This window comes from Mirounga leonina, unplaced genomic scaffold (assembly GCF_011800145.1).
Source record: "Mirounga leonina isolate KUSES-001 unplaced genomic scaffold, KU_Mleo_1.0 Mir_170, whole genome shotgun sequence".
Taxonomy (NCBI): Eukaryota; Metazoa; Chordata; class Mammalia; order Carnivora; family Phocidae; genus Mirounga; species Mirounga leonina.
The window spans coordinates 20,964,167-20,985,605 of record NW_023270433.1 but is presented as its reverse complement, the minus strand read 5'-3'; the positions used below and the strand labels follow the sequence as shown (position 1 = coordinate 20,985,605).

The following is a 21,439-nucleotide window of genomic DNA, read 5'->3' as shown; positions in this document are numbered from 1 at the left end:
CAATGCAGCACTTTCTGCCCACAGGTCCCATCCCCGTGCATTAATTAAACCACCATTGGCTCCAAACCCCACCACTTCAAACTACATCAAATGGATCAAAATCTGAAGATCCAAAAACCTTCAGAGTACTAGGAAAACTTAGTGAAAAACAGTAACATTTATATCACGCCTGATTCGTTTTCATGAGGGAAGGGATTTTTCTGTCTCATTCACTACTGAATTCCCAATGCCTAAAATAATGTCAAACACACAAGTGGTCAATAAACAAATAAATCTCAGGGTCATGAGTTCAAGCTGTGTTGGGCTCCATGCTGGGTGTGGAACCTACTTTAAAAAAAAAAAAAAAGGGGCTCAGAAATAAAGCTCAGGGCATTGGCTTTCTCACAGCTAGCTGCTCCCAGAAGGACAGGACAGAAGGACGCTGGATTATCCAATCAGCAATAACTCCTTCAAGATGAGATCTGAGATAAGCACATTAATATTATCCAATAAAGGGGCGCCTGGGTGGCTCAGTCGTTAAGCGTCTGCCTTCGGCTCAGGTCATGATCCCGGGGTCCTGGGATCGAGCCCCGCATCGGGCTCCCTGCTCCTTGGGAGCCTGCTTCTCCCTCTCCCACTCCCTCTGCTGTGTTCCCTCTTTCGCTGTGTCTCTGTCAAATAAATAAATAAAATCTTTAAAATATATATATATATATTATCCAATAAAAAGTAAGATCAAAGAGAATGTCATCCATTTTATTACAAGAGAAATCTCAAACCTAGATAAAACTTTTATCTTCTAACAATAAGTAATGTAGAAGCAAAAAAACAACATAAAAATGAGTCTATGAAATCTAAGAAATGATTCTACAAAGAAGATGTGCTTAAGAGGCAAAGAATGAATATTCTTTTGAAAAAAACAATATTGAGCAAAGTAATAGTAAACTTAGGCAACATCTTTTTTGTAAAATTTTTGTAAAAAATTTTAAAGATGGATTAAAACAGATAAAGGATGAGTAAATAGTCTTGAATTTCACACATAAAGAAAGCCTCTGTGATATCAAGGCTTAAAAATCAGATTATCTACAATAGGATTTTTTTCTAAAAAATCACACCCTCTTCAAATTCTCTTTCAAAACTTTAAATTCCCAAAATCAATGTGAAATGCCTCTAGAATTCTACCAAAAGAAGTTATGGACCAAGGAATTTATCTTCACTTGAGCTCTTATTTAGTCATGAAGACAGCGAAAAGACATTCTCACATAATCATGGGCTCAGAAAGTATCCCATTCCTTGGTAAAAAGATCGAAATCTCTGTGCAGTGAAATAAAAATATAGATAAAAATAGAGAAACTTTGGTATGAAAGGACTGGTAGTAAGCACTGAAACTGTTAAAACATATACCTGTTTAAATAAGTGTTATAAATATTGCTCTAAATCAATATAAAGATGAATTCTTTAAAGACGCAATTTACAAGTTAAAAAATAATTAAAAATAAGAAGCTGGCAATAAAATGCTGTATTAAGCCAATAACATAAAGGAAGCAAGAGGGGAAGGAAAAAAAAAGAAGCAGAGAATGCTAACTTCCTTATCTTATTCAGGAAGATGTTAACATTATTTCAGTCTGAACACTGGTAATCAGAAATACACATTCAAATAGGATTTTGTTTGTTTTTTAACGTGTAATATAAAATAAAAATAAAAATAAATATATTTATAAAAATATAAAATAAAAATAAAATAATGTGTAATATCAAATAAAAAAATAAAAAATAATGTAAAATAAAATAAAAATACTGAACTACCGAAGAAGAAAATCTGTGGAGCAAAAAGGTAGAAAACAATGTACACAGCAAAGCAACACTGGAAGAAAAACAAGATGACAGAAGAAACGAAAGTCATAAAGAACACTAAATGTAAATTTCTAATCTACTTAAAAACAAAACCTTTCTCAAAACGGTTCAGTCCAGGGCGCCTGGGTGGCTCAGTCGTTAAGCGTCTGCCTTCGACTCAGGTCGTGATGCCAGGGTCCTGGGATAGAGCCCCACATCGGGCTCCCTGCTCTGCGGGAAGCCTGCTTCTCCCTCTCCCACTCCCCCTGCTTGTGTTCCCTCTCTCGCTGTGTCTCTCTCTGTCAAATAAATAAATAAAATCTTTAAAATAAAAAAAAAAAAACGGTTCAGTCCATGCTGCCTCCTGGAGTATAACGCAGCAATGTTACTGAGATAGATTTTAAGAGCAAAAGTGTTTAGGCGTGGGGGGGGGATGGGGGAAACAGGTGAAGGGCATTAAGAGCGCACTAACTGTGATGAGCACTGAGTAATATAGGGAACTGCTGCATCACTATATTGTACACCTGAAACTGATATAACGCTGTACGTTAACTACACTGAAATTAAAATCGTTTTAATTTAAAAAAGAACAAAAGTGCGCAAAGGCATATTATGCAAACAGGTGTACAAGGAAATCAAGAGAACCAATACTGCTATCAAAAAATTTTTAAACAGGATAAAGTGAGCCAGTTGTTACTAATGAAAGAATCTACAGTCAGACATCAGTCATGAACATAAATATTGTTAACTCAAAATGTGTGAACCCAAACAATTAGAATTTCTGAGAGAAACTGAGACAAATGGCAATCCAGGTATCTACAAACCATCACCAACAACAAAAAACAGAAGTCTGGAATACCTTTATTTTTTTTTTTAATTTATTTTTATTCTTATGTTAATCCCCATACATTACATCATTAGTTTTAGATGTAGGGTTCCATGATTCATTGTTTGTGCATAACACCCAGTGCTCCGTGCAGAATGTGCCCTCCTCAATACCCACCACCAGGCTACCCCATCCTCCCACCCCCTCCCCTCTAAACCCTCAGTTTGTTTTTCAGAGTCCATCGTCTCTCATGGTTCGTCTACCCCTCCGATTTCCCCCGCTTCATTCTTCCCCTCCCGCTATCTTCTTCTTCTTTTTTTTTTTCTTAACATATATTGCATTATTTGTTTCAGAGGTACAGATCTGAGATTCAACAGTCTTGCACAATTCACAGCGCTTACCAGAGCACATACCCTCCCCAGTTGGAATACCTTTATTAATAGAGTTGACTGAAGACTAGCTCTTACTCTACTCACAAGCAAACGTACTACCTTATTATTGCAAAACTTTCCCAAATAATAAGCCCCCAAAAAATGACAATAAATCCCCTCAAAAATACCAAAATGTAATAAAACTAGAAATTAACAACAAAGTTAAATGTTAAAAAAAAAAAGAAAACCTACCATTTGTATAATTTACTTGTAATTAATCCTTCAATCAATGGGGAAATCAAATAGAAATTATGTAATGCTTTGAAAGTAAACATAAAGAGAACATGTATTAACACACTCATAAATAATTCTTCAATCAAAGACAAAATCAGAAGGACAATTATACAATGCCTTGAAAGTAGGGATAAAGAGAGTACGTATCAATGCCTAAGGAATTCTGCCAATGCTCAAGTCCAAAAACATTAAAAACTTTTATTATCAAACGGAAAAGAATGGAAATGAGTTGAATTATGCATTCAACTCAAGAATTTAGTAATAGAACAATATAACCAACTTAAGAGAATCAAGAAGAAAAAGGTAATAAAACTAAGGGGAGAAATTAATGAGATAGAAAAAAAAGAACACTTAAAAACCCAAGAGTTTATTCTTTGGGGAAAGAAACAGTAATAAAACAGAAAACTCAAGCTAAGCTAATCAATTTTTTAAGAGAGAGAAGACCAAACTTAGGAATCAGAATAACCTGGGGTTACATAACCTGTAACCCCAGAGCAGTTGTAAACAAATATTCCATATGACATTCTGCCGATATATTTAAAATCCCAACCAAGGGTACCTGGGTGGCTCAGTCATTAAGCGTCTGCCTTCGGCTCAGGTCATGATCCCAGGGTCCTGGGATCGAGTCCCACATCAGGCCCCCTGCTTGGCGGGAAGCCTGCTTCTCCCTCTCCCACTCTCCCTGCTTGTGTTCCCTCTCTCGCTGTCTCTCTCTCTCTGTTAAAAAATAAATAAAATCTTTAAAAAAAAAAATTGACTGAAGAGGTGGTGCCTGGGTGGCTCAGTCGTTAAGCGTCTGCCTTCGGCTTAGGTCATGATCCCAGCCAGGGTCCTGGGATCAAGCCCCGCATCGGGCTCCCTGCTCGGTGGGAAGCCTGCTTCTCCCTCTCCCTCTCCCTCTCCCCCGGCTTGTGTTCCCTCTCTCGCTGTGTCTCTGTCAAATAAATAAATAAATAAATCTTAAAAAAAAAAAAAAAAAACTGGCTGAAGAAAATGTAGGAAACAAACAGATCAAAGGAAAATCACAGAAGAAATTAACAAAGTTATCAAAGAATTATCTCCCAAGAGGGGTGAAACTTAATGATCCTACGAGTAAATGTATCCAACTTTAAAAGGAAGGCAATAATTCCAAAGTGATACAAACTTTTCCAGAGCATAAAAAACTATGGAAAACTTCCCAATTCATTTTAAGAGAACTAGTGTAAAGCTTAAATGGTATCAGATTGCCAATGTACAGGCTCTAGAGGAAGAGAATGGCCAATCTTTACACCAGTGCATATATAAACAGAAAAGATAAAACTTAAGTACATACTGAGTAAATGTAGAAATGTGCTTTGTTCCCAGTTGGATTGGCTCCACATAAACCCCAGTTCTCACTAAATTAACTTCCAAATTTAATCCAATTCCACTTAAAATTTCAGAGAGAGGAAAGAGCTCTGGAGACATTTAACAACTCAGCCATGGTCACCTAACTCTTCAACACAAAGATGCAAAACCAGGTCTGTCTAACCCCAAAGACCACCATCCTTTTCCTGGGGGGTGGGGGGGAGAGAGAACCTTGCAGAGGTAACTGGATATTAGTAAAAACAGCTGACACTGAACAACAAGCTGTCATTCTGACTGAATAATGACACAAGTTTAAAGTCTTTTAAAAAGACATATTCCCCAGAAAAACTACAAAATGAACTACAAACAAGTAACAAAATGACAATAAATACATATCTCTCAATAATTACTTTGAATGTAAATGGACTAAGCTCCAAACAAAAGAGAGGGTGTCAGACTGGATTAAAAAACAAAACCTATCTATATGCTGCCTACAAGAGACCCATTTCAGACCTATAGAAAGTGAGGGGATAGAGAAACATCTATCATGCAAATGGATGTCAAAAGAAAGCTGAAGTAGCAATACTTATACGTGACAGCATAGACCATTTTTTAAGATTTATTTATTTTAGAGCAAGCTAGAGAGAGAGAAAGAGAGAGAGAAGGTGAAAGAGCACATGAGCAGGGGGAAAGGCAGAGGGAGAGAATCCCAAGCAGACTCCCCACTGAGCACAAATTCCAATGCAGGGCTCTTTCCCACGACCCCAAGATCATAACCTGGGCTGAACTTAAGAGTCAGATGCTCAACTGACTGAGCCACCCAGGTGCCCCAGGACAAAATAGACTTTAAAACAAAGACTGTAATAAGAGACAAAGAAGGACACGATATAATAATAAAACGGACAGTCCAACAAGACAATAAAACAATTATAAATATTTATGTACCCAACATGGGATCACCCAATACAGAAAGCAATTAATAACAAACATAAAGGAACTAATCAACAGTAACACAATAATAGTAGGGGACTTTATCACCCCCCTTACATCAATGGACAGATCATCTATGCAGAAAATCAACAAAGAAATAGTGGCTTTGAATGACACACTGGAACAGATGGATTTAACAGATATATTCAGAACATTCCATCCTAAAACAACAGAGTACACATTCTTTGCACACAGAACATTCTCCAGAACAGACCACATATTAGGCCATGAAACAAGTCTCAACAAATTCAAAAAGATCAAAGTCATGCTATGCATCTTTTCTGACCACAACCACTTTGACACTAGAAGTCAATCACAAGAAAAAATCTGGAAAGACCATAAATACAATGGAGGTTAAATAACATGCTACTAAACAATGAACAGTTCAACCAAGAAATCAAAGAAGAAATAAAGAATTACATGAAAATAAATGAAAATGAAAACAGAACAATCCAAAATCTTTGGGGTGCAGCAAAAATGATTTTTTTTTAAGATTTTATTTATTTGAGAGAGAGAGAGTGCACAGAGGGAAAATGAGAGGGAGAAGCAGACTCCCCGTTGAGCAGAGAGCCTGATGCGGGGCTTGATCCCAGGACCCTGATATCATAACCTAAGTCAAAGGCAGATGCTTAACAAACTAAGACACCTGGGCACCCCAACAAAAATGATTCTAAGAGGGAAGTTTAGGGCAGTACAGACATACCTCAAGAAGCAAATAAATCTCACATAAAAATCTAACCTTACACCTAAAGGAGCAAAAAAAGGGAACAAACAAAACCTAAACCCAACGAAAGGAAGGAAATAATAAAGATTAGAGTAGAAATAAATTATATAGAAACCAAAAAACAATAGGACAGATTAATGAAACCAGCAACTGGTTCTTTGAAAAGATCAATAAATTGACAAACTTCTAGTCAGTCTCAGGAAAAGAAAAAGAGAGAGGAGAAACAACACATCACAAATGAGAGAGGAAAAATAACAACCAACCAAATAACAACCAACACCACAGAAATACAAACGGTTAGAAGAGAATATTATGAAAAACTCTACACCAATAAATTGGACAACCTAGAAGAAATGGATGAATTCCTAGAAACATATAATCTACCAAAACTGAAATAAGAAGAAATAGAAAATCTGACGAGACCAATAACCAGCCAAGAAATTTAATCAGTAATAAAAAACTCCCAACAAACAAAAGTCCAGGACCAGATGGCTTCACAGGCAAATTCTACCAAACATTTAAAGAATTGATATCTATTCTCTCAAACTACTCCAAAAAATAGAAGAGGAAGGAAAACTTCCAAATTCATTCTATGAGGCCGGTATCATCCTGATACCAAAGCAAGATAAAGACGCCACAAAATAAAGAGAACTACAGGCCAATATCTCTGATGACTATAAATGCAAAAATCCTCAACAAAATATTACCAAATTAAATCCAACAATTCATTAAAATAATCATTCACCATGATCAAGTGGGATTTATTCCCAGGAATGCAAGCATGGTTCAATTTTCACAAATCAATCAATATGATACGAGAAAGGATAAGAACCATAAGATCATTTCAATAGATACAGAAAAAGCATTTGACAAATACAACATCCATTCATGATAAAAACCCTCAACAAAAGTCTAGAGGGAACATACCTCAACATAGGTCTTATCTGGAAAACCCACAGCTAACATCATACCTGATGGGGGAAAACTGAGAGCTTTTCTCCTAAGCTCAAGAATAACACATGAATGTCAACTCTCACCACTTTTATTCAACATAGTACTGGAAGTCCTAGCCACAGCAAATAGACAACAAAAAGAAATAAAAGGCATCCAAACTGGTAAGGAAGAAGCAAACTTTTACTATTTGCAGATGACATGACACTATATATAGAAAATCCTAGGGGGCGCCTGGGTGGCTCAGTCGTTAAGTGTCTGCCTTCCACTCAGGTCATGGTCCCGGGGTCCTGGGATCAAGCCCCGCATCAGGCTCCCTACTCTGTGGGGAGCCTGCTTCCCCCTCTCCCACTCCCCCTGTTTGTGTTCCCTCTCTCACTGTGTCTCTCTCTGTCAAATAAATAAATAAAATACTAAAAAAAAAAAATTAAAAAAAAAAGGAAATCCTAAAGACTTCACCAAAAAGCAACTAAAACTGATAAATGAATTTGGTAAAGCCACAGGATACAAAATCAACATACAGAAATCTGTTGCATTTCTATATACTAATAAAAGCAACAGAAAGAGAAATTAAGAAAATAATTCCATTTACAACTGCATTAAAAACAGTAAAATACCTAGGAATAAACTTACCACAGAGGTGAAAGACTTGTACTCTGAAAACTATAAAACACTGATGAAACTGAAGACAACACAAAGAAATGAAAAGACATTCCATGTTCATGGATTGGAAGAACAAATAGTTAAAATGTCCATACTACCCAAAGCAATCTACAGGTTTAACGTAACCCCTATCAAAATACCAACAGCATTTTTCAGAGAACTACAACAAACAATCCTAAAATTTGTATGGGCCCACAAAAGACTGTGAGGAGCCAAAGCAATTGAAAAAGAAAAGGAAAACTGGAGGCATCACAATTCCAGACTTCAAGGTTTATTACAAAGCTGTAGTGATCAAAACAGTTGGTACTAGCACAAAAACAGACACATAGATCAATGGAACAGAAGAGAAAACCCAGAAATAAACCCATAATTATATGGGCAATTTATCTTTGGCAAAGCAGGAAACAAGATGCAATGGGAAAAAGACAGTCTCTTCAACAAATGGTGTTGGGAAAAGTGGACAGCAACATGCAAAAGAATGAAACTGGACCACTTTCTTTCATCATACACAAAAATAAACTCAAAATGGATTAGAGACCTAAATGTGAGACCTGAAACCATAAAAATCCTAGAAGAGAGCACAGACAGTAATTTCTCTGACATCGGCCATAGCAACATTTCTCTAGATGTTTCCTGAGGCAAGGGAAACAAAAGCAAAAATAAACTATTGGGACTACATCAAAATGAAAAGCTTTTGCAGAGCAAAGAAAACAATCAACAAAGCTAAAAGGTAACCTACAGAATGGGAGAAGATACTTGCAAATAATGTATCTGATAAAGCATTAGTATCCAAAATATAAAAAGAACTGATACAACTCAACACCCAAAAACCAAATAACCCAATTAAAAAATGAGCAAAAGAAATAAACAGATATTTCTCCAAAGAAAACATACAGATGGCCAACAGACACATTGAAAGATGTTCAACATCACTTATCATCAGGAAAGGCAAATCAAAACCACAATGACATATCACCTCACACCTGTCAGAATGGCTAAAATCAACAACACAAGAAACAACAAGCGTTAGTGAGGATGTGGAGAAAAGGGAACTCATGCACACTGTTGGTAGGAATGCACGCTGGTGCAGCCACTGTGGAAAACAGTATGGAGGTTCCTCAAAAAATTAAAAATGGAGAGTACGCAGACCATCACCTTGAGGGAAGTGTGCTCAGGACTCATTCTGATCTTCCCTAAATATCTATGTTATGAAGAAGCTCAGGTACTCACAGAATGAATATATCTTCATAAAATGACTCCAGAATCTCAAGACCATTACATATCAACAAGTAGGACTCACCTTTAAGATAATAAGAATCACTGAAGAACTTAACTAGGACTTTCCAACTACTGAGGACCTGTTAATTAGCACCTCCCACATACCCTAAGCTGGATCCTCCAGAGGAAAAGCCATGAGATTACATAGTGAGAAGGTAGGCATCTGCAAATCAGGAAGAGGCTTTCATCAGAAACAGAATTTACCAGCACCTTGATTGTATACTTCTAGGCTCCAGAACTGTGAGAAAATAAATGTCTGTTATTTAAGCCACTCAAAATAAATAAATAAATAAATAAAAATGGAACTACCCCATGATCCAGTAATCGCACTACTGGGTATTTACTCAAAGAATGCAAGAACGCTCATTCAAAGGGATACATGCATCCCTATGTTTATAGCATTATTTCCAATAGCCAAACTATGGAAGCAGCCTAAGTGTCCATCGATTGATGAATGGATAAAGAAGATGTGGTGTGCACACCCATGCGCGCATGCAAACACACACACACACACACACAGAGGAATATTATTCAGCCATAAAAAAGAATGAAATCTTGCCATTTGCCATGACATGGATGGAGCTAGAGAGTATTATGCTACGTGAAGTCAGTCAGTCAGAGAAAGACAAATACCATAGGATTTCGTTCATATGTGGAATTTAAGAAACAAAACAAATGAGCAAAGGAAAAAAAAAAAAGAGAGAGAGGGAGACAAACCAAGAAACAGACTCTTAACTACAGAGAACAAACTGATGGTCACCAGAAGGGAGTGGGTGGGAGTGGGTTAAACAGGTGATGAGGATTAAAGAGTCCACTTATCATGATGAGCTCTGAGTCATGTAGAAAATGGTTGAATCACTATATTGTATACCTGAAACTCATATAACACTATATGTTAACTGTTAAGGAGTTGAAATTAAAAACTTATAAGAAAAAAAAGAAGACCATGTATTCCTGATAAATCCATAGCAGTTTATCATTAATTTTGAACAAGACTCTCTAGTTATCATATTCATATCACATTCATTCTACAACACCTTTCCCTACATATTATATATTGTTTTACTTATATACAAGTGCCCTGGGGATCAAATTTGTATAATTTTGTAGTTGGCTTTCTGTTGTTAAGATTGGCAGACTATTTCATTATTTCTGCCAAATCCATGTCACTTCCCAGTTCCTGGTGGCAGCAATACCCGGAGGCCGGGGCACCTTTTAAGTGGGACATCAGACAGCTAGTTGAGAACTACCTCAACTCACCAAAAATGATAAATGACAGCAATGGCTTCTCGTGATTTGTTTACAAGGTATTTAATTAGTCCTGACACCCCATAATGAGAATTGTGAAAAAAATTATTATAATTGTCACAACATTATAAAAATCCATGAGATATATATGTACAATGAGGTTTATTACCACTTTTTGAAACTCCTTCCTGGGGCACTTGGGTGGCTCAGTTGGCTGAGCGGCTGCCTTCGGCTCAGGTCATGATCCTGGAGTCCCAGGATCAAGTCCCGCATCGGGCTCCCTGCTCAGCAGGGAGTCTGCTTCTCCCTCTGACCCTACCACCTCTCATGCTCTCTATCTCATTGTCTCTCAAATAAATAAATAAAATCTTAAAAAAATAAAAATAAAAATGAAACTCCTTCCTGTCCACTTCTCTTTTCACCTAATATCTCCCTTCCTGCATCCTAGGGCTGCTTCTCCCTATCCACTCGCTCACTATCAACTTGATTCGCACCCCCAACCAGTCCTGGGGTCAGTTTCCATCCTAGATGTAAAGCCACTGGGTCACCTTCCCCAGCTCCTCCTCTCCCACAGCCAAGAGTAAGAAAGGACTATTGTGTTTCCTACCAACGGTAAGTCACATTGCTACCCTCTAGTGCCTTGGATAATTGAGAATTGACTGCCTCATCATCTAATGTTCTCCTCTTTCAAATGCCTTATTACCTTCCATTTCAACCAAGGACCCAGCTAAGAAACAATCCATCAGTGCTCATTTGGCCTGGCATCAATAGGACAGGAATCTCTCCTACAAGACCTCCTAGAACTGCATCCTCCTCACGACAAACTTCAGAAAGCAACTATGAACTCTCGTGCCCAGCTGACTCTGAAGGACAGTCCCCCACATCCTGTGCTTAGCATTTTCTGGGAGGCAATGAGACTTCACCTCCACCTACCAGCCGTCTGGAACCCAATGATGGCCGGCACGGAGCGCGCAGGGGGGGCGATGGAAACGCTCACGGTGTAGTTGGTGCCTTGGTACAGATCTAGGCACACTTCTGGGGTCCTGCTGTCTGTGGTCACGTTGACTGTCTCCTCGTGAACTGATCCCACAGGGTGCAACCGTTGTCCTTTTATGTATATCTTTGGGAGGGAAAAAGAAAAAAGAACCCGCTGTGACTCTGGTGAAAACAACTGAGAGACTTGGTGGAGCGGAATCCCATTCTCCTACTATTCCTTTGACACCACACTGTGCACGCAGAGGAAATGAACAAGGTCAGCCTCTGCTATCAGGTATCTGGTGCTGAAGTCTGATCAGCCCAGTAACCAATAAACCCTAAGAAGTGACATAAAATGAGGAGTCCCTCTAAGGAGGCCTAAGCTGCACACAAAGGACCAGCCTTCCGTGGAGGCAGTCACAACCTGTCCCCGAGGCAGCAGATGTTTCCAGGCCTCCTCTGGGGGAGTGAGATACAAGTGCTGGGGAACAAGCGATCATGATGATGCCACATATAAACAATATATCCCCCACACATACCCCCTGCCGAATGACACATATATTAATGACACATTTAATGACACATAAATTAAATAAATGACACATTTATTAAAAATAAATAAAATATTTATTTTATTTTACAGAATGTAAAATAAAATAAACCAGGTATCTTAAAAAAAAATCTGATCACTTTTTAGAAGAACAATCAGACAATGAGATGGAGAAGCCCTCATGAAAGGAAGTCTCTCCAAGTCATGTTCCTAGCAGGAAAAAGTGGATCATTTCACTTACCACATAAACAATCTTGGAGATGATCCTTCCTGGATTTATCTGCCACCTCACACAGGTATTATTAAACACTGATACATCACTAATTTCTGTAATTATTTCTAAAATAGAAAAAGAGAGAGTCCACTCACAAAATGCATCAATGGCCTCTGGCATGACTCAGTTTCTCTGTGCAGCTCATATCTCTGCTAATCACCATTCATGCTCTGATTCAGAAAGCAAATCAGGCAATTCAAGCTGCCCCAGGCCAATCACCCCATTTCTCTTCATCAAGAATGAGCCTGGCCTATTACCTGACTTGGAGGAAAAGAAAAGATAGACACCTGCTTGAGAATGGCTAAGAACTCCAACCTGTGATTGGCCTGGCAGGCCACTGGATGCCACCGGCGTTCCATTCCTGCGGGATAGAGAGCCCAGAGCTGTGCCCTGAATCTCCCCTGCAGCTGCCCAGGGAAGATGTGTTTCCGGCTTTGTACCACCTGGCTGACAGAACACTCTTTATTTCCCGGTCACTGCTGTTCCCAAGAGGGAAATGACACGTATCCCCACACGGGACCATTCCTCAGGAGCAGCTTGGAGTAAACTAAATAAATTCTCCATAAGGTCCCTGGATATTTCTGGGGCTTCTCTAACTGAAGCTATTTAATTCTGATTTATCAGAAAGCCACTGATTTCTTCAAGTTGTCCTGCTTCTTTTAAATAATCTGTGTGTATTTCATGTAATAAATTTGGCAATATGGGAAACCTTGGTTCTGAGGTCACAATTTCCAATGGACTGTATTGGCTCTCTTTCCTCCCCTGCTTTACTCACTGTACCCCTCACCCCTGCTTCCGGGGATATCATTCCCCATTGTGTAATAAATGTAAGCCCTGAGCCTCAAGCTCTGCTTTCTGGGAAACCCAAGGTAAGACTCCCATCAAGAAGGGTGGGAAAGTTAATTCTCCATCTCAGAAGATGCCTCCTCTCAACTCAGCCCCCTCTCTCCCTTCTCGGCCTCCAACGTGGGAAAGAGAGCCTGCACATCGGGCACCTGTAGGACTGACTCATTTCCCCTGTACCTGGAACCAGTGCTACCTTTAGATAGGCCCTGGTCTACTGATGATCTCTTTGCCATACAAGATTTTACATCTTTATTAAATCATCCATCAGCAGCATTATTGGGTCTTGGGTAAGCCCAGGTCAGGCTGTCAGTAAGTGAGAATAAATACAGGCAGACAGAGGAAAACAGACAAGTTCCTGGAAAGACACCAGAGGAACACCTGTGGCTATCTAAAGCATTCTCGGGTCTCTACATCAATACTTCTCTCAGAGCACAGATAAAATGAAATCAAAGAAATACTCCAGTTGTGGACACGGGTACCCCAATAGATGTAAAGATCCTATCTGTTCACCCACTTGGGGAGCATGAAGATGACGTTGGTGCCAGTCTTTTATCAGCTTGAACAAGCCCCAAACACTCTAGCCCCTTCCCTCCCAATCACCCTTCAAAGGCCCTAGAGCCCTGGACTCCTCTGCTCACCCACCCATCCCTCTGATACTAACACACCACCTGGTCCAGAAGGAAAAGGAAACAGCCCACCCCTCACCTGGTCTCTGACTGCCAGTAAAGCAAATTTCCTTCTCACTTTGCCACAAGCAGAGATGAGAAAGGAGACATGAAAGTTTCCTTTCTTGTCTTTCCATTTTGCTCATTCACTATGACAACAGCAAATGACATCTCAAAATTGCCATCTGCCTCCTGCCTGCGCCATGCTCTCTTGCACAGATGGGACCAAGATCTGATTACAGGGATGTCAGATAGCTCATCCCAAGGAGCAGTTTAACAAAATGCAGTTGCTTTTCCCTCCAGGTGTCTACAAATCAGCTGGAAAGACCTCTTTATAAACCCATCAGATACTAAACATCCACATAAATGCTGCCCTTTTAAAAGAGATACCCTAATTCTAATAGTACCGATAACTGAAGACATTTCTGGAAGTTCTCTTTGGAACTGACTCCAGGGCTCTTTATGCACCATTCACTGAATGATTACCAAATGCCAAGCATCCTCCCATGCCAGGCACTGGGCTGTGACAATGATCAGAACAAAAGCCCTTCCCCCAGGAACATGTTGTCTAATGGAGGGAGCAAACATATAAGTAGGAAGATTACAACTCGATAAATCTTAGAACAAAGTTACACATGAGTACACGGGGTCTAGAGAAAGAAGCCACCCACTCTTACTGGAGGGCCTGGGGAAGCTGGCTTTGTGGAGGGCATGACCTTGACGGATGAATGGCTGAAGAGCAGGGAAGACACCTAAGCAAACAGACAGCAGGGCTAACGCCGGGAATCGTAAAGGGCTGTGGCATATTCAGGGTGCTGAGGAGGAGGCAAGACAGGATCAGACAGGGAACGACCCCACTAGCTATACGAAGTGCAGACTTACTCCTATGAGCAATGGGTAGCTAAAGGCAGGAACATAACGGCACTTTTTTTTCTTTAGAAAGGTAACTCTGGTGTTTTGCGAAGTAGACATTGGAGTAGAACTGGAGATCATAAGAACAGGATACTCTCTACCCAGAGATTATAATGCGCCAAACACTGATAGATCTTTATTTTTTTTTTAAGATTTATTTATTTATTTATTTGACAGCGAGAGACACAGCGAGAGAAGGAACACAAGCAGGGGGAGTGGGAGAGGGAGAAGCAGGCTTCCCGCAGAGCAGGGAGCCCAATGCGGGGCTCGATCCCAGGACCCTGGGATCATGACCTGAGCCGAAGGCAGACGCTTAACGACTGAGCCACCCAGGCGCCCCACTGTTCTTTAAAGACCAGATCTCATTTGAAGAGCAGTAGTAAGAAGCAACAGCAAACATTTATTGAGTTATTACTATGGACCTGATAGTATGTACAGAACTTTAAAAGTATCATTTATTTAATCTTCAAAATAACTCCATGATAATAATTTCATAATACACGAAAGTCAGACCATCACGCTGTGTGCCTTAAACTTATGCAGTGATGTATGTCATTATTTCTCAATAAAACTGGGCAAAATATTAAAAATTAATTTAATTTAAAATAAGCCCATGAGCTCAATATTATTTTGTCCATTTTCTAGACCTGAGGCTTAGAGAAGTTACATAACCCGCCAAAGGTCATGCGGGTTGTAAGCAGTCAAGTCAGGATTCAAAACAAGAACCGTCAGACTCCAAGGCCAGGAGCTGGGGGCGTTGTGGCAGTTATTCAGCAGAGAGGAGGACAGGTGGCCTCAGGGCCGGGTTTTAAAGCCAGAAGACAACTCTGAAGGAGAAGCAATAGGAGGTGAGTGATAAGGAACAGCTGGGAGTCTAGGCTGACTGCCAGCCTTTGAGCTCGAGAGTCTGAATGGATTGTCTTGTACTGTTCTCCTGAGAAACAGAGGCGGGAGTACGCCGGGTTTGGGAGAAAAAGACTAACGAACTGTGTTTAGAACATGCTAGATAGGAGTTCTCTACAGACTATCCAGGTGAAAAAAAATCATCTTGAAAGTCAGCAAGGTACGGATGGTCACTGATGCCAAGTGTGAGGTAACATCCAGGGAGGACACGGAGAGCAGCCCAACGGACATGGAACCCAAGGGGAAACCAGAGGACACAGAGTAGCAAAGAGGAAGGAGACTGGCTGGAGGTGGGATGCCTGGAGGCCAAGGAAAGAAGATGTGAAGGAGTGTCTGCTTCCTCCAAAGTTATCTCCCTTCCTTCCCACCAATTCCCCACAATGTCCTCACCTCTGACCCAAGAAGGACCTGGAGCAGGTCATCACAGCACCAGGGAAAACCTCCACCTCTTTATTCTCTCACATGGTTCTTGATCCCCAGAGCACCCAAAGTGTCATGATGAGATCTGATGTTTGACTTCGGGAAGAGGTAGGTAGAGCAGGCCTGTGCCTCGTCCAGTTAGAGGACACTTAGGCCTTTCTGGATTTTATTAAAAAAAAAAAAAAAAAAAAAGGAGGCCCCCCCACCCCATCCAATTGAACTCTCCATTAGATCTGGGGAAGGAAAGCTTCAGTGGGTAACAGAATACCTTTGCCTGCCTTTGGATTCTGTATGTGGTGCATGCATGTGTAGAAATGTATATAGGTATATATTTTAGTATTCTACTAGCATCCAGCATTTCTCTGTAGTACTTACCACATTTATAACTAAATAATTTTGTAATTGGTTATTCAGTGTCTGTCTCTCCTGAATGTAAGCTCTATGATAGCAAAGACCAGGTTTATCTCTCTATCCCCAGAACCTAAGAGAGTACCTTAGATTTTTTTTTTTTAATATTTATTTGGTTGACTGACTGAATGGATGGACGAAGGTATGGTTAGGTGATCAACAATACTCAATGTTGTGGAAAGGGTAAGAGGACTGAGGATTGAAACTAGAACAGGAATTTGACAGGTGGTCACTAGGGACCTTGGTGAGAGAGCTACAGTGGACTGAAGGCTCTGGGTGCCTGACTGTTGGCTGGGAAGAGAAGTAGGGAGGGAGGGGACAGAGGCAGTGGACATACTCTCAGGAGTCCCACTGTGGACAGGGACTGATTCAGCAGACTCTCTTGGTTTCCAATTTTATATCCTTTTTCTCTATTTTTGGAAACAGTAAAAGATCATTGAGAGTAAGTTCAGGTGACCCAAGGAGATGGTCAAGCTCAGTGTCATTTCTAGTCAAACAGTATCTGATTTCAAAAGTTAAATGACTGATCTTCTAATATGACTCACAAACTACTTCCAAAGGCAATTCCCAAACACAGATTACAAAACAGATACATTTTGATAATGGCAGCATCACTGAAATCAAAGTGACTATTTGAATAAGTGCATGCTTGGCTGTAAGAGTTCTGCTATATTTCCTTTCCTGTTTTTAAGTCTTTAGAGTCACATACAATAGGTAGAAGTAGCAAGACTTAGAGGAGTGCTTTCCTAAAATGCATCAAACACCTAAGGATGACTTTTTGCAGCACATGAGTAAATTTATATATGTTTGCTTGTACTGACTTTTGCGTATGTTAGAAAAAAATACACGTAGTCCATCCAACTCATAATATCACATATACTACACAAAGTGTCTTTGATCAGTAAATTTAAATTATGATTTGAAATTTTAAATAAAAGGTTTTTTAAAGAAACTTATTTAAAAAAATAATACTTTTGTTATGGCAAACATCATCCGGGTGGTATACAAATGACTCAAGCTTGGGAAACACTGGTAGGAGAGAGCGAGATCGTGGGCTTCCCAAGCATCCTGACCAAAGTTCAAGTCCTGTCTCTGCCATTTACTAGTTACTGAAGGACCCTGTGAAAGTTGCCTAACTTCTATGAGTCTCAGATTACTCACCTATGAAATGAAAACTAACAATACTTACTTTACAGTGTTTCTCTGAGGACAAAGCGAAACCAGGCATGCAGACCCCTAGCAGAGCCCTGGGCATGTAAGTTGGACACAGCCAACAGTAGCTATCGTGCTTGACAGTCCAAACATTATACACATATTCAAACACATCCCAGCCATGGGGCTATTTATATCGATGTGTCCATTTATTCCAGCTGACCTTTGTTTTCCATCTGAACTGCGTTATTGCTGCAAGTGAGCACTCACTAGGCTGAAAAGGAAGATCAGCAACAAAACCGAGGGGCAGAGGCTAAGAGGACGCCTGGAGGCATTTGGACTCGGGCCTGAATCGGGTTAGGGGGCTCAGAACGGATCCCAGCCCATAAACAGTCTGTGTTTCAATAGCAATGTTACCCTTCTAAGAGCGTGGCAAGAGTGAGCGTCAACCTTATAATTATTAACTCAGATTCTAAACATGAAAAGCCAAATGGCCCGAGCAGAAGGAAAGCCAGCGACAGTCTTATCAAGAATGAATCAGCCTCTTTGATCTTGAGGTAAACCAACCCACTAAACATCAAGCTTCCACCTGGGGTTTTTCCAGGCACATTTTAAAATGGTTGCCTAATTCTCAGCTGTCTGGAGGTTCCAGTCCAAACTGGCCTTAAAGAAAAAGAGGAAAAAAAAAAAAAAAAGAGTCCCACCACCTTGCCAGCGTTCACACCCCATTAAAAACATACACAGATCCATGCTGCTAATCCAAAGAAACAGGGCCTCCGAAAATAAGTTCAACTAAAAACAATCCAGGTAAAGTGAAGATAAATTATTCCAACCAATTTGGAACTAAACAGTGAAGTATAAAGAGAGGGGGTAAACAGAATGGAAACAGCGAGCAGAGGTAGAAGGCATTCAGAGGTTAGGCAGAAAAGCAGACAGTGGGAGGAAAATCCAGACGTGGACATCGAAGAAGGTAATACACGGAGGGAGTTGGTACAGGAGAGGTGTGCAGAAATGAGTGGAAAACAGGGAAAAGAAGGCAGAAGGGAGTTCAGCTGGGCAACAGCCACGGTAATCAGCATCTCTCACTACATTTCCAGAAGCCTCTCCCCTACCTACCCACCAAGATCCTGCGCGCTGCACCATGAATTAATCAGCATGTAAATCACCCCCTTTATCTGCGGAAATTTAATTTAGCTGCCAATCTTGATTGACGGCACAGAGGCCTCCTCCCAGAAAGATCGCAGCTCTCAGGGAAAAATGCCTTTTCTCTCCTTAAATCAAAGCTTGCATAAACCCAAGGAAACAGCTGCAGCTGGAGCCACAGACTGTGTGAAAGGTGGCAGGCTGAGGACGGTAATTATAATTAGCAGTTACATAACATGTTTGTTCTTCAAAGTGCTCTACAAGAATCAGCTAATTAATAGCTTACTATGCCCCATGCGGATCCACTGTTTTTTCCTGTAGGGACTAATCCCTGTACCCACATTGAATTCTGAACGGAAGCAAAACAGCCTGAGTAATGAGGCAAATGGCTGAGGGTCCAGAAGCTATGCCCAGCTGGCTCATCAAGGGACTCCACAGGTATCTCAGGGCCAGGAACATTGCCCCAAATGTTTAATTCGGCATCCCGTGAGACAGACGCCTCACTGCCTCCAAATAATTCTTAAAGTGCTATTAGAGATACACTAACGGGAGGGGGACGGAGGGATGGTCCAATATGGCATTAGCTCTTCTCAATTTCCCTAATGAGACTGGGACTCTGGAGTCCTTGCTGTTAGTTACAGGACTGCCCTTGCTTCTCCGTGCAGGTAGGGTGAGTCAGTGCGAACTCTCTAAGAACAGGTTGAACCAGATCTCTGGGCTCCCATCCAAGTCTACCCTTCTTCGTTTTCTAGGCCTCCAGTCTCTAGCCTCCATCCTCTGCCATTTATGGCGGAGATGACCCGATGGGGGAACTGCATGGCACAGATGGCTCCAGCAGCAGGGCCAAAGTCTTCGTCTAGTCCAGGGAAGTCCATGAACATCCCGAATTTGTGAAACCTTGTATGTACGTGTGTACGTGCATTTCTTTGGAGGAAAGTTGGTTTACCCTGCTGTCCAATGAATTCCAAGAAGGTAGTGTCTAGCAAAGTACCTCACCCCTAGCGTATGCTAAATAGATACCTATTAAATCAATTTGATAGATTTCACCAAATTCCTATGCCCCAAATGGTTAGGAACAATTGCTCTATGGACAAATAATCACCAGCAGTCCCCATGTTTTGCTTGCTCTGGCTAGACTTCCCTATGGAAAACTCTGACCAGCAAAACCCAAGACATGCTATAACAATTCAGCAGCAAGTCAAACCGGAGACCCAGACCAAAGCTCCCTTGAGATTTCACTCCTCACAGATCTGTCGTTAGAGCCAACATCTAGAAACACATCATTCCCAGGGGTGCCTGGGTGGCTCAGTCGTTAAGCATCTGCCTTCGGCTCAGGTCATGATCCCAGGGTCCTGGGATCGAGCCCCGCATCGGGCTCCCTGCTCCGTGGGAAGCCTGCTTCTCCCTCTCCCACTCCCCCTGCTTGTGTTCCTGTTCTCACTATGTCTCTGTCAAATAAATAAATAAAATCTTAAAAAAAAAAAAAAAGAAAGAAACACATTCCCAGAGCCATTCAACACTGTGTAACAACCATTTGTCACACCCCCTGTCCAGCCGTCACAAATAGAGTCACTGCCTTCTCCCACCTTGTCACTTGGAGGCAGTGGTGTGAACTAAAGAATGCGGAAGCGCATACAATAATTTCAGTAGAAGACCTAACGTGTACACGGTGCTTTAAACTTTTCAAAATTTCCCCACAGATGATCTCATTTGATTCCCTCTCAATAACTCTTGGAAATAGGAAAAGCAGACTTTACTTTCCCCCTTTTACAGATGAAGAAACTGAGGATCTGAGCAAATAATGCCTTTCCTGATGACACACAGCCCATATATGACACCCCTAGCCTTTGAACTGTTGTCTCAGAAGCCCTTTTCACCAGTAACTCCATTTCGGGGTATATCCCCAAAAGAATTGAAAGCAGGGTCTCAAAGAGATATCTGGATGCCTATGTTTACAGCAGCACTATTCACAGTAGCCAAAAGGTGCACGCAACGCAAGGGTCCATCAGTGGATGAATGGATCGACAAAACGTGGTAAATACATACGATAGAATGTTATGCAGCCTTTAAAAAGAAGGAAACCCCGCCCTTTGCAACAACATGGATGAACCCGCAGAACATTATGCTAGGTGAAGTAACCCAGTCACGGAAGGACAAATACTACCTGATTCTGCTTATATGAGGTATCTAAATTAGTCAGATCCACAGAAACAGAAAGTAAAATGGTGGTGCTGTGGGGAGCAGGAAGTGGAGTGTTACTGTTTAATGGGTACTGAGTTTCAGTTTTGCAACATGGAAAGGGTCTGGAGATGGGTTGCACAAGAGTGTGAATATACTTAATACTTAAAAATGGTGAAGGTGGGGGGCGCCTGGGTGGCTCAGTTGGTTAAGCAACTGCCTTCAGCTCAGGTCATGTTCCTGGAGTCCCGGGATCGAGTCCTGCATCGGGCTCCCTGCTCAGCAGGGAGTCTGCTTCTCCCTCTGACCCTCCCCACTCTCATGTGCTCTCTCTCTCATTCTCTCTCTGTCAAATAAATAAATAAAATCTTAAAAAATATATATTAAAAAAAATGGTTAAGGTGGTAAATTTATGCTGCGTGTGTTTAACCACAGTTAAAAATTTTTAAATAGGGGCGCTTGGGTGGCTCAGTCGTTAAGCGTCTGCCTTCAGCTCGGGTCATGATCCCAGGGTCCTGGGATCGAGCCCC

At 40.8% G+C, this 21,439-nt stretch overlaps 1 protein-coding gene across 1 annotated transcript in view; it reads right to left on the bottom strand.

Moving 5' to 3' along the window:
• SUSD1 (sushi domain containing 1) overlaps positions 1-21,439 on the bottom strand; it is a 126,643-nt gene that overhangs the window by 64,709 nt on the left and 40,495 nt on the right. Inside the window, exons 7-8 of the mRNA XM_035016061.1 lie at positions 12,250-12,347; positions 11,417-11,603 (exon numbers count right to left, since the gene is read on the bottom strand). Of these exons, the coding sequence (XP_034871952.1) occupies positions 11,417-11,603; positions 12,250-12,347 (285 nt within the window). The remainder of the gene's footprint in view (positions 1-11,416; positions 11,604-12,249; positions 12,348-21,439) is intronic.